This window comes from Apteryx rowi, unplaced genomic scaffold (assembly GCF_003343035.1).
Source record: "Apteryx rowi isolate R43461 unplaced genomic scaffold, aptRow1 scaffold_136, whole genome shotgun sequence".
Classification (NCBI taxonomy): Eukaryota; Metazoa; Chordata; class Aves; order Apterygiformes; family Apterygidae; genus Apteryx; species Apteryx rowi.
The window spans coordinates 1,102,453-1,114,829 of NW_020447597.1; the positions used below are offsets into that span (position 1 = coordinate 1,102,453).

The 12,377-nt window shown below is 38.5% G+C and overlaps 1 protein-coding gene across 3 annotated transcripts in view; it reads right to left on the minus strand.

Annotated features, from left to right (window-relative positions):
• Window positions 1-1,465: 1,465 nt before the first annotated feature.
• Window positions 1,466-12,377, minus strand: part of TG (thyroglobulin) — a 166,037-nt gene continuing 155,125 nt past the window's right edge. For 2 of the 3 annotated variants that reach the window (XM_026057059.1, XM_026057056.1), the window contains 3 exons: window positions 7,762-7,902; window positions 6,804-6,994; window positions 1,466-1,828 (listed from right to left, as the gene is read on the minus strand). In XM_026057059.1, the coding sequence (XP_025912844.1) occupies window positions 1,707-1,828; window positions 6,804-6,994; window positions 7,762-7,902 (454 nt within the window). In that variant the 3' untranslated portion in view covers window positions 1,466-1,706. Of the gene's footprint in view, window positions 1,829-4,573; window positions 6,163-6,803; window positions 6,995-7,761; window positions 7,903-12,377 lie in introns of those variants that run through there. The other variant, XM_026057058.1, reaches the window with a different exon arrangement.

A 12,377-nucleotide genomic window follows, 5' to 3' on the forward strand; every position in this document is an offset into this window, starting at 1 on the left:
CATTCTGTGATTCTGTGAACAGGGTGCTGACACCATTGATATTAGATGACAGAGCTGGAGAGACTCACACTTTTTAAATTCAGCTTTCTGTTATAAGAATTACAAAAAGCTGTAGCTCGTCTCTGGGTCTTCCCAGCGCAGGAGATTTGTACATGACTGTGTGTATATGTGGACACGTGTATAATCATACCTGTTAGTAACAGAAGGGGTTTTGGCAGGGTGCATTCAGTTTTAAATAGAATCTGTCAGACTTCAATTTCCAGGAGCAGTCTTAAAAGAGGAAAAGGTAAACCCAGACTTGGCCAAGGAATCACAACTGCTCTATCTATAATTACTTCAAAGAAAGCACACTCTGTTGTGCTATATGATTAAGATCTGGGCTTTTAAAAAGTTCTTAAATCTTCTCTTTTTTTCATTATAAGTTAGCTATTGTATATAAAGTTAACAATGATGGAAAACATGATTTCATTTCCCCAGCTTTGCTTTTTTGTATTTAATTAGTCAACAAGGTTCTGTGTTCTTCTGTTCTTTTCACTGTTTATTGAACAGGACGTGAGTATAAGAACTAAGAGTTACACACATAGCTTTTCTCCGAGCAAGGTAAAATCTTTGGAAACCTGGATAAATGGCAGACATCAGTAACTGTTCATTCACTGGCAAAGGTCCCAGGCAGCAAACCAAAACTTATGGGTTATTTTATCGAATCATTTCATCACTGCACAAAAGACCTGCRTCCTACTGAAATCAGTGGGAATTTTGCCACTGGCTTCATGCAGCCTTGATTTCACTCCTTGTTCTCAAGTACTGTGAACATGGGATATTTTATTGTGCAAATTATTGTGGCCATATACTGTTGATTAAGGATTATCTGTTGCCAAATGATCTCAGCAGTGGACTAACCACTTAATCCAAACTACCTTCAGAACCATTAAGGACACCCCCCGATGCACTTTTCCTTACAATTCCAAAATGTTTCTGTATTGCACCTTCCCTTTACAAAAGATGAACGCTCCAAAGACAGCATATTCTGAAGCTTAATTAATACGTTTTGTATCATCTGTATTTTGCTTTATCCAGATGGTCTCATTCATACTTTCAAAGGTGACTATGAGCAGAATATAGTATGTGCATGAGTCTTTTTGACCTCATGTGAACACACCCAAAGCACACTCATGAGTCCCTTCTCATATCGGTTGTCCTGGATCCAACCCCTCCACACTCTGACGCTTTTTAATTCTCTCTAGAATGCAAAGTCATGCTCCCACTCCTATCAGCAGCTTGTGATAGGATGAATAAGAAAAAGCAACAAATCAAATATGATACCTAGCCAATTTAAGCCTCATCAGCTAAGGGACTTCTCAGAATTTCAGTGCATGTGTTTTTTTGGCTGGTGGTACTGCAGGTAGTAGGGCAGGCATTTTGGCGTTTGCAAGAAATAAAGTCCAAGTACTTTAGTTTTGGTTTTGCAGTTTTTATTAATGCTTCATTTTACAAATTACAGTTTCTTTTGGCCTAAAATAATACCTCTTGGGCTTATTTTGTGCTATATTAGCAGTATACTTGAGAGGCATATATCCTTAACCGTACTGCGCAAAGTCTACTTGTTCAGAAAGTACACTAAAGGAAGCAACTGTGCTCAGCTGGTGTGACACTGCTGCATGGATGTACAACTGCATGACTAACCCACCCAACAGCATTGTGACTTTCTATCTGCTGTAAGCCACCTTGTCTCCCACAGGCTGGCTTGGTGTCTCCTGGGAGTTAAGCCTTGCACTGGGGGCTTCGCTAGGGCTGTTTTCTGCAGATTTCTCTCCATTATTTGCACTTCCTGAAAAAAACAATATRATTAGGATTAAAATAAATACAATATTTTTGATGCGGCAAGCTAGAAGGTATATATTTTGTCAATGACACTTTAATAAGAGCCTTCTTATGCAGCTGTAAATGTTCAGGAAGCTATTTTCCTCAGTTTGCAGTCCACTTGCAAACTGCTATAGGGCAATGACAGATCACCTAATGATAATTAATAATCATGCTTCCAGCAGGCTTCAAATAACCTTCACTGGAATGCATAACAGCTTGCACAACACCTGTGCAAGACTTATTTTCTTTTCGGTATGGGCTCATGACCCTTACCTAAGAGGCAGGAAGTATGGGGAGCATTAATTTTTGCCTGTGTCTGGAACACCTAAAGCCTCCTGTACCCACCTCTGATCCAGCTCTTCCTCCTTATTCTTTACCTTTTTCTGCTTTTAGTCTTCCACCCTGTTTCAGAAGTGCAGTTGCCTCAACAAGACAATACTATGCCAAGAAAGTGTACCGATGGTGTGTATTTAATGGATCCTAGCCAGAGTGCTCTAACTGCTGCACAGATGTCCCTCATACTAAAGGAATCTGTTTTCTAGAGAAGATTTCCAAAAAGAAGGTGTGAATAAAATGACTAAAAGATGAATCCTAACCACAACATTCCTGATTCAGTCTTGACTCAAATCTGAACTATGAACACTGTTGCTTTGTTTGGACTCTTGCGTGGCTACACATGGTGTCTCAAAGCTAACGAAGAACATTTCAGCTTTGCTAGCCTTCGAATTCTCTAAGCCTACAGGTGAGGTCCATTCTGGCTTAGACACATAAAATATGCTTAAATATCTGAATTTAGGCACATGAGTTAGACTGGCAAGATTTCACTTTGGAGGAATTAAAGATATCTTCTTCTCCCCAGTGACAACACTGGTTGCATAAGCACTTATTTTAGGAGGGGTGGTTTAGTTTAGATACGAGTTAGATGACTAAGTGATGTGGACTGGATCCTAATTTACCTGTTTGAAGTGCGGTGTCCTCATACAGGCATTCACTGTTACAGAGTGCAATCGACTATGCTATGTAAGGGGAGTTTTAGCATTCAGACATGCTGTCTGAATGTCCATAAACATTCTGGAGATTTTGTTTTTGACTGAATTTAATGTTGTTAACACGTTCCCTGGAAAAAGCCATCCACAGCTTTTTCCACAATGGCCATGCTTCTTGTTTCTGGTTTTGATGATCCCCATGGAAACCATCATGATTCAGAATACAAAGCATGTCTTTGAATTCACACTGAAAAGCAACCAGTCAAAAACCATTTCCTAAATCCAAGCCTTCTCAAGCACCATCACTTGCATAACCTCCCCAGGAACTGCCCCCCAAAATGCCTACTATACAAGACAGTTTCAAACAAAACTGCAACAGGTTTATAAACCACTTGTAACAAAACAGATTCCAACTTTTCCTCTTACTTTGTAAAGGCACTGCCAGTAAATACCATGAAGAATCATTGCATTTATTAAATGACTTTTGATAAATTATCTTCAATTATGACCATATACATTTCAATTATATGCCAAGTAGGAATGCTACATTCCATATTTAAATATTATAGTTTGATCACATAATGAAACAGGTACTTCACCTTGGACAATATTTTTACTTCATGGAAAGAAAATTACAGGTAACAGTTCAGCTGGAAAAATACACAACAGCTTCTAGATCTGGCAGTGAATAATCTAAAAGATATGCAACTTCAGCTGTCCAAGTGTTTCTAAATATTAGAGGCTTTATTTCAGAAACTGGAATTTAAGAGTTTAGGAGTAACTCAGCTTTCTGTTGGACTGAGACCTAGGGACTGAGATATGGAGACTGCTATGAGCCTTTATTTACCCCTAATTTGACATTTCTAAGTCAAGGAATTTCACATGACAGTAAATAAAGGAGCAAGAAAAATTTTTGAAAAGCCAGTTGCAGTTAGATTTTATGGTTACTGGTTTGTCCAGTTCATCTCCATTTTACTGAAATATATTGATTCTCTTATTTATAAATCACAGATGATATGTGAAACTGGAAGGATATTGATTTGAAAGAAGAGGTAAGATGGACAGAACACAGTTCATCACAACTGTTTGAAATGACATCAAAATAACCTCACTATAGCTGTGCACTTGAACAAAAAAAGTGGATTGTTTCATTAGAAGTGTCTCTTGCAGCCACTCTTGTGAATGCCATCTTCTTTGCAGGTGAGGAGTCTAGCATCCACAACCCTCCTTTGGCTTCCTTGCAACCTACGATAACTGAGACTCAGCAGTCACAACGGACAGTGTATTACACAGTCCAAAACACTATCACGAGAATGAGTAATTACTCAAAGGCTAGAAAATGCTCTTTTTTCACTAAGTATGTGCTAGATTGTATCTCACAGTAGCTGACTGATGAATAGTTCCCCCTCAGGATGGAGTGCCAGGTTCATCAGCCAAAAAGGGTTTGCAGGATTGTTCTCTCAAATCTATCATCCAACATCAAGCAAGGATCCCATACGACTACCTGGCAGCGCTCCACAACAGACTGAATCTGAAGCAGTCAGAGCTGCAGTGCTTGAGCTCAGAAGGGAGGTACAGCAAGCTACCCCAGGTGCAGGAAGGTACATCAGCCAAGATGATGCACAGTAACTTTTTTTTTTTTTTTTTTTTAATATCTGAAGATTTTAATCCTCTTGCCTGAACAGTCTTGGACACATCCTAAATACCCACTTGTCTACTCCTGTTGAATATGACTTTGGGGAAAAATGTAAGTGATGGACTTATACTGTTGGACTGAAACTGCTTTGGCGTGAACTTCAGCACCACATTCTTTCAAAAGGAAATTGTTTGAGGGTGTTCAGCCATCAGAACCTGGAGTTCATATAATTCTTCTAGATGAACTGATGGACATCAGGAATCTTTTTCAGAGTGCTATCAAGAGACCCACAGCAGGAGTTTCTGTAAGTCCTAAGCCTAATGTCTGGAGCAGAAATGGGTCCTGTGTGATATCTATTTAAGCAAAAGTCATATGAGAAGTTTCAGTATTTCAAGCTAAGATTGAAGACAACTGTAGAGGCAAGGTGACAAGCCAATGTTGCTATGAGATGGAATTTAACAGAAGTGAACTGTGTAGCTGCATTACCATGGTGCTGAGCCCAAGCAAATACTGGCTTGGAGAGCAGGCAGGGTGGACTCATTTTTGCTTGCAGAATAACACGTTGACATATCCCTTCTAAAACCTCTCCTTATTAATCTATAAATCTCATACTGTATGGCTTGTTTTCCAACATTTGACTCATTTTTTCAGCTCTTTGAGTAGATTTCTCTCTCTCTCAGTTTTTATATTTAGTCTTAAGTTTTTGTTTTTGGCCACTGTTGAGGACAGGATATTGAGCTAGACAGACCTTTGGACTGACCGATACATGAATGTTGTGTTCTTATGCCAATTTGGACAGTTTTAAACCTTCTCCATCTCAAAAATGGTCTCCTCATGGTAGACATTTTCCCACCTTTTTCCAGGTTTTCCTATACATGCTGGGTGTAGTCTCTGTCCGTGGTGCTCAATCAAGAGCCATTCTGCCAGTGCTGTGATTTCAAGTCAGGATGGAATTATACAGCCATAATTCTGTGAGATTAAGTCCTGAAAGATCTAGAAGCTATACCCAGGACTTTTTAAATATAAGAACAAATGTCTTCAAACTGAAAATGTCTTAACCAGCAGAAAGACATCAGAAGGAACAAAATGTCTGCTTAGAACTTGAAAGACACTTAAGRAACTGATGACCAAGGAACTGATGAAAAGGTCTACAGTAAAATCTTTAGTCCACTTCTGGAGAAAGACCCTGAGTACTGATTCAGGCAGTCTCGTGAACAAAAGCACTGATGCTTATGTTTGTATCAGAACAACCAACTTGATGGTTCTGAGCTCTAAGCCATATATAGTCTCATGTCACTTAAAGATCAGTGTCAGTCCATTTAAGGTGGTCTGTTAGGCATCAGAGATAGCCTGTGTACCTTGGCATCTTAGAGAGTAAACTTTATTTCCAGATATGCAACTCCATACAAAGCAGAAAAGGCCTGGACTATGTCCAGYGTGAAAATGAATCCTTATGCGTTTTGTAGAACACAAAAAACACTTGTAAGCTTACAGACCCGCAAGGACACTTCAAAGCATTTCAGCCTGCTGAAAAGGCATGGTTTTGTTTGCTTTTCTTGAGGCTATAAAAATTTATTAATAAAATACACAGATATGAAGGACAGTTTCTTTGTGTTCAAGTTGAGTGTTCAGGATAGAGCAGTAGATTGAAATCTCAGTAGTGTTGGTCTTACTGTCCTGAGCAATAAGGAAAAAAATTGAAGGAGTCTCACAATTTCAGGGAAATTCATTGAGACAAAGGAAAAACACAAGGAGCATAACAAGCACAGCTATTAAAAAAGCTAAAGAAACTTATCTAGTGTGAAGTAGAAGCATGCAGGATTCATACTGAGATATACCTAAAGGAAGAGCCTCAGTTATAACCTTACAGTGGATAGAAGCTTTTGTGCTCCTCCTCAGTCATATGAACCTCAATACTATCATTTTACATGCTTTCACTAGGCAAATGAGGCCTGTACAGCTAGTCTTCCAGTTCAGTCAATATCTATATTATGACTGTGAATAGTAAGCAAACTGTTAGAAGATATAGCCTCATATATTTCCTATAATCACTGTGGGAAGATTTCTCTAACTCTGGGACAACAAACCTTTATTACAGACTATCTGCTGTAAAAGAAGTATGTTTAATGAAACTGTTATTTCATCCTTTCAGTCTCAGGGCAGTTCTAACTATATATCCTGAACAGCGTAAGATGTTTCATCTGTGAAAAGCATTTTTCCACACTGGTATAACTGTAACGTTGATAGGACCACAGAAAAAGGGAAATGTTAAACAGAGAAAGTAGGTCTTATTTAATGACAGAAGAGACCCTGCTTACCTGTGGATGCTTTCAGTCTTCTGATATAATCAGACCAAAAGGAACAGTCTGCTTTTTTCAGTCCTTTAAGAGTTGGCAAGGAAACAGTGAACTCCTTGTAGTTATCACCATCGTCATTTGGCAGGAACTTAGGCCAGAGGGGCATCACCCCAGACATTCTTCTTGAGAAACTATGAGGGTAATTTGGATTTCTAAGGGAACAGCAGAAACGATTATTCGAAAACAATGACATGAACAATAAAATACAGAAGATTGGATGGATCAAGGTAATGCATATTCAGTCTCTCTGACCATTAGGGTTCAAATTCAGCCCAGACTGATAAATTCTCCAGTGTGTCTCACCTGACAGCCACTTAATAGCCAAGTTCACTTCCTAAGCACCTACACAAAGTCTGTGTTGATACATGCTCATCAACCACTTTAACACCCTCAGGTCCAGAGCAGCCCAAGGTTCTCCAAAGAGCACAGAAAATCACAGTACCCACACTAGCCTCCTACAGACACTCCTCGTTCATAGGCATGGCCACAGCACATTAAAGCTGAGGATTATTCTCAGAGCAGTTGGCAAAGGGTGCAGTATTTCTTCATGAGTTTTCCACTTTCTCCTGGGAATAAAGCAAGTCTCAGCCCAGACAGTTCAGATTTGGGGCCCTAGAACTAAGCTCTGAAAACAACACCAAGGCCTTGGTAGCCTCCATATATTTATGTGGTATTTCCAGGTGCTCCACAGAAATAAAATTCCCACTATTTCTATCTAAGCCTCATACTACGTATCTTCAGTATCTGCTTGAAAACTTGGCCATGCCTTTCCAACACTGTTGACCAAAGTCCTCTCTGTAGGAGTATAACTTGCTGGAGTAAATGGAGACTATTTGAGCGAGGACAGAATCTGGCCTACATTCACTCTACTCCTTCAACCCTCCCAAACCATAGCAATTCTTAAATGTCACATATTTACCCAGATTTTACAAAATTGGAGATATACTGCATAATTTGTAAGGAAAGGCTCTTTTCTTCCAGAGTAAATTGTTCTTCATACTTCGGGTAGAATGGCAGTCCAAATGCATACTGAACATCCAGCAAGAGCTCCAAAGCTGAACTAAAAAATATTTATATAAATATAATTAAGATCTTCATCATTTATTTGTTTGGGGGAGAAGAGGAACTAATTTAATTAAAAGAATAAAGCAGAGTTTTAAATAATTAATGACCATTAATCAGATGGTTGTGAGCTCTGGGGCTTCTTAAATCAGAACATAAAAGAAGAACAAGTGAAAACAAAGAGAATTTGCCATTAAGTCAGTGAAGGGTCTTTAGCAATTTTTACAAGAGGGAATTGTGGAAGACAACAGGGCAGATTTGCTGAATTAGCTGGGCAGATAAGAAACAGTGATAGAGGAAAAAAAAGCCACTTGGTTATTGCTTAAATGACCATTGAGTTATGCACACATTTTCACTAAGATGAAATTCAGAAAGAATGAACGGAAGCAAATGGTGACGTGGAATCTGGCAGCCATGCCAGAAGGCTAATTAAGGTTTATTTCAGAGACTTGGAATAAAATCCTGGCCCTTCTTGAAGGCAATTGGAGTTTTTCCATTAACTTCAGTGGGGCCAGGATTCTACCCCAAGTTTTGGATAAGGAGAGATGTAATAGGAGATGTTTATGAAGATTTCTATTAGATATAGTTTCAGTCTAATTTCTTTGTTGGCTGAGTGGTTTTGGTTCCTGCCATGTGTTCTCCCCAAGCTTTCTATGGCAGTCAAATCAAAGCAGGCTTGAGAAAATTGCTTAGATCAAATTTAAGAAAGAAAAATTGTTGTTTACTTCTATGTAACATTTAACACATATAATAAGAAATATTTCAACAATTCAGGGAGAAGACTGGGCAGGCCAGACAACAAGCCTTGTGAGACCCAGCAGTGAAGGTTACATGTATTAAAATATTGAAGTTCCTAACATGTCGAAGTCCTTCAGAAAAACAGGTTAAACGGCAGGTATCATCTACTAATATAACGAAACTGCGCTCACAGCTCTGAACAAGACATTTCTGGTCTGGAGTCCAATTGTGTTTTATGTATCCCTTATTCAGACAAAGGTCCTAATGACTTGGTTAAATGCTGGTAACATCAAGGCAGACAGCAAGAGGGGACCTGAGAGAAGGAGCAGATGCCTGTGAGGGAGGGACAAACAAATCCCAGATCCACTCAGCAAGATTTCATCTTCAGGGGTTGCAAAGGTTGTTGTTGAAGGTGGCACAACTGAAACTATTTTGTCTTTGGACATGAAATGCAGCAGCACTGATATGACTCAGATGCTGCCTATAATTGAACAAGGCTTATATTTCAAATCACCATGGGCAGGTGGAATGAAAGCAAGATGACTCCTTTAAATTCTAGGAGTGGTAGCACTACCCTCTCTCCAAAGCCTCTATTTTGARAAACAAACACACAGCCTCCTAAATGAAATACATCTTTGGTTGTATTTTCCTTAGTCTTATCATAATACCTTAGTAATACTTTGCATCTGGAAAGTGAATTATTCACAGATTATTCACCATAAAATTGTAGAACTGAAACAAGATTAAAGCATTTTTTTCTTCCCCAAATGTTTTTACAAGAATTAAGCAAGATCATAGTTTAATAATTTTGCTTTAAAAATAATTTGCTTGGCCCAGTACATTACAGCAATTTTTGGTGCAAGTACTGCAGCAAAAGTACTATATACTGAAAGGAGCTATTATCTTTTTAATGTATAATCACTCTGGAGAAGAGATGACATAAAATTTGTTAAGATGCAGTGAAGGGACAAAGGTACTCATTTAAAGAAGTCACAGTAGGGGTGAATTTGGCTCTAAATCACAAGTGAGCTGGGAGTGAGGGCTTGTCCCAAGATGAGACTRTGTTCTCAGCCCTCATGTTTCTAGCGGTGAAATCTGTTATCTTCATAGCCCAGACTAAAATTCAGCAAACTCCTAAACTGAGATCTCATTAGAACTGAAATTATTCATACAAATGTAATGGGTTTGGAAACAGGTACAAAGTGATACCAAAATTTATAATTTCATGGGCTGCTTTCAATATTTCTGGTTGTTAATACCACAGCCTGGCCAGTGAGTATCAGTAGTAAGAGGATGGGGAAGAAAATGCAAAATGAAGAGGTACACATATGTGTGCACAGATGAGCAGCATACAACTGTGAAAGATCTAGATGGCAGCTAGAGGGAAAACATCAGGGGAACTTCTCCTTCTTTTCCTTCAGATTCTGACCATCATCCACTACTGCCAGAGAGGACTGCAAAGTGGCTAGAAATAGCCAAATCAGATTTTGGGGGTCTTGTGGGAGCTCTGGAGAGACAGAGCTCATGGTAGAGATAGAGCTCATGAAGAGGTAGAGCTCATGGTAGCACCAGGTAGTGACACCATTTCCACTGCAAGAAAAGCAGGGTGGGAAGAAAGAGGGGAGCGACAGATCAGCATGTAAGCATTGCTGCTGTACGTCGCTGAGTTCTGAATGGAGGGTTTTTTCTATGCTGAGCTGCTCCGCACTGCACTCCCGATACCCCACAGTGCCATGTAAGCACTGCATTAGTGTCAACTCTACATGGGGAAATGCAGAGCCCAACAACTTCTGGGGCTTTAGAGGACAGTCTGATAAAAAAGGAGATGGCAAAGAAAATGACAACAAGGATTCTGTTTTTTTTCAAGGAAGAGAAAATAATATTGACTAACTTGCCCTAAAGACATCCTTTTCAAGCAACAGACCAGTTACATAAATAAGACTGGTGAATGTCGTYACATGTAAGGATTGAATCATGGCTYCAGTGACTTCATGGGGCTAGGACTTCATGCAAGGGTACTGCTTCAAATCTTCTGTGCATACTATCTTTAAATTTAGGATGTCAACATTTTTAGAAACAGATTCACAGGGCTTCTTATGTGACAGGTTGACAGACTGGTAAACTAAGCCATGGAAAAGCTGAGAGCCAGATCCTCCCATTTTGTTCACACTAAGTGAGCTCACCTTGAAGGAAACTTAGTACTTGACTTCAGAGGAAGTAATTACTGCAGGTCAGTTATCCAGTGTACAGAAAAACAGGTGGTAAAATCAGAAATTTTGTGGAATTCATAGAAAAATTTAACTGCAGACCCTGACCTAGCACTTACTGGGAATTTTCAGTATACAGTGCCAATACATTTAATTTGAAAGGTATTGCTTCTGAGGAAATTTTCCTTATGTCAAAGATGGAATTACCATTTAAAATGTTTCCAAGAAAAAAAGAGAGAAAGATTTCTTAGCCACTAGATACTCTACTTCTCTCTCTCTAGAACTATGGAAACTTTTGCATACAAAAAAAGAACAGCTTCAACAGGGAAGACTAAAAGATGAGAAGCTCAGCATTTAGAACAAATACCCAGGTTGCGGTTGATTTGGTTCAAATTCTTGTTCCAAATTAAACAAAGCATAGATATAAACCTAGATTTCCCACAGTCAGAGTGAATTTCTTAACCATGAACTTTTGGAACTGTAAAAAACAAAAACAAAAAAAAACCTTATAATTTTTGTTTTCAAAATGAAATTGTCATTACTGACTACCATGGCACTCAGAACAGGAGAAAATGATCTGACAGACCACCATGCTATTCTACATTAGGACTAAAGGCATAATTTACAGCCGGAGCTGCAGAGACCTCACATTGTGATTCATTGTATATTAGGACGCAGATCTCATTCTGAACTTTGTCCTTGTTCTAGATCTGGCTGATTATTTCATACTGGAAATTCACTGTGGATGATTAATGACAGACTATGGCCTAACACTTCTCTACTTTTTTTTCCTCTTTTTTTTTTTTTTTAAATAGTCCTTATTCTCATGATCAAACAGTTTCAACTAATCTCAAAGCCTTTTGAGTCACGGTTTCTTCTATTTTTAGTTTGTTTATTGCAGTTTTGGGTTCTTTTTAAAAAATCCATCACACACAGATACAAGCCAAAGTAAATTAACATCATAATTCAAAGGTCATCCTAAACAACATGAAAATACCTAACTGCTCACTATTGCTCAATCAGTGAATTTTAAAAATAAACATAACTCTAGCCAGAGTTAAGCTAGAGCTACCAGTAAACTAGTGGGGGAAAAAAAAGGCAAGCTAAAGAAGAATCAGTCTAAGTCATAAGCAAACACACCAAATGGATGTTTACTTGCCACTGTCTTTTTAGCTGTATTGACCAATGATGATAAATATCTTAGTCCTCATAAAGTAGAGATAACTATTAATAGAATACTTTTCTAAAATATATGATTTAGAACAGGAAACACATGCATAGCCACATGTTTCCATTTTTTGTGCTTTTAAGTTTTTTTTACTGATAACTAGAACCACAAAAATGGAAATTTAAACCTAGTAAAGAATCTGACACCACAACTTAAATAGTATGTGGGAGGAACTTAATTGATATTTTCACTCCAAAATTCATTCCATCTTCATCTGTACAAACAGTTTTGGCCATTTTCTTCATACTCCTTTATATACTATTGTATGTACTCATTATATCGCCCATTTCATGACATAAG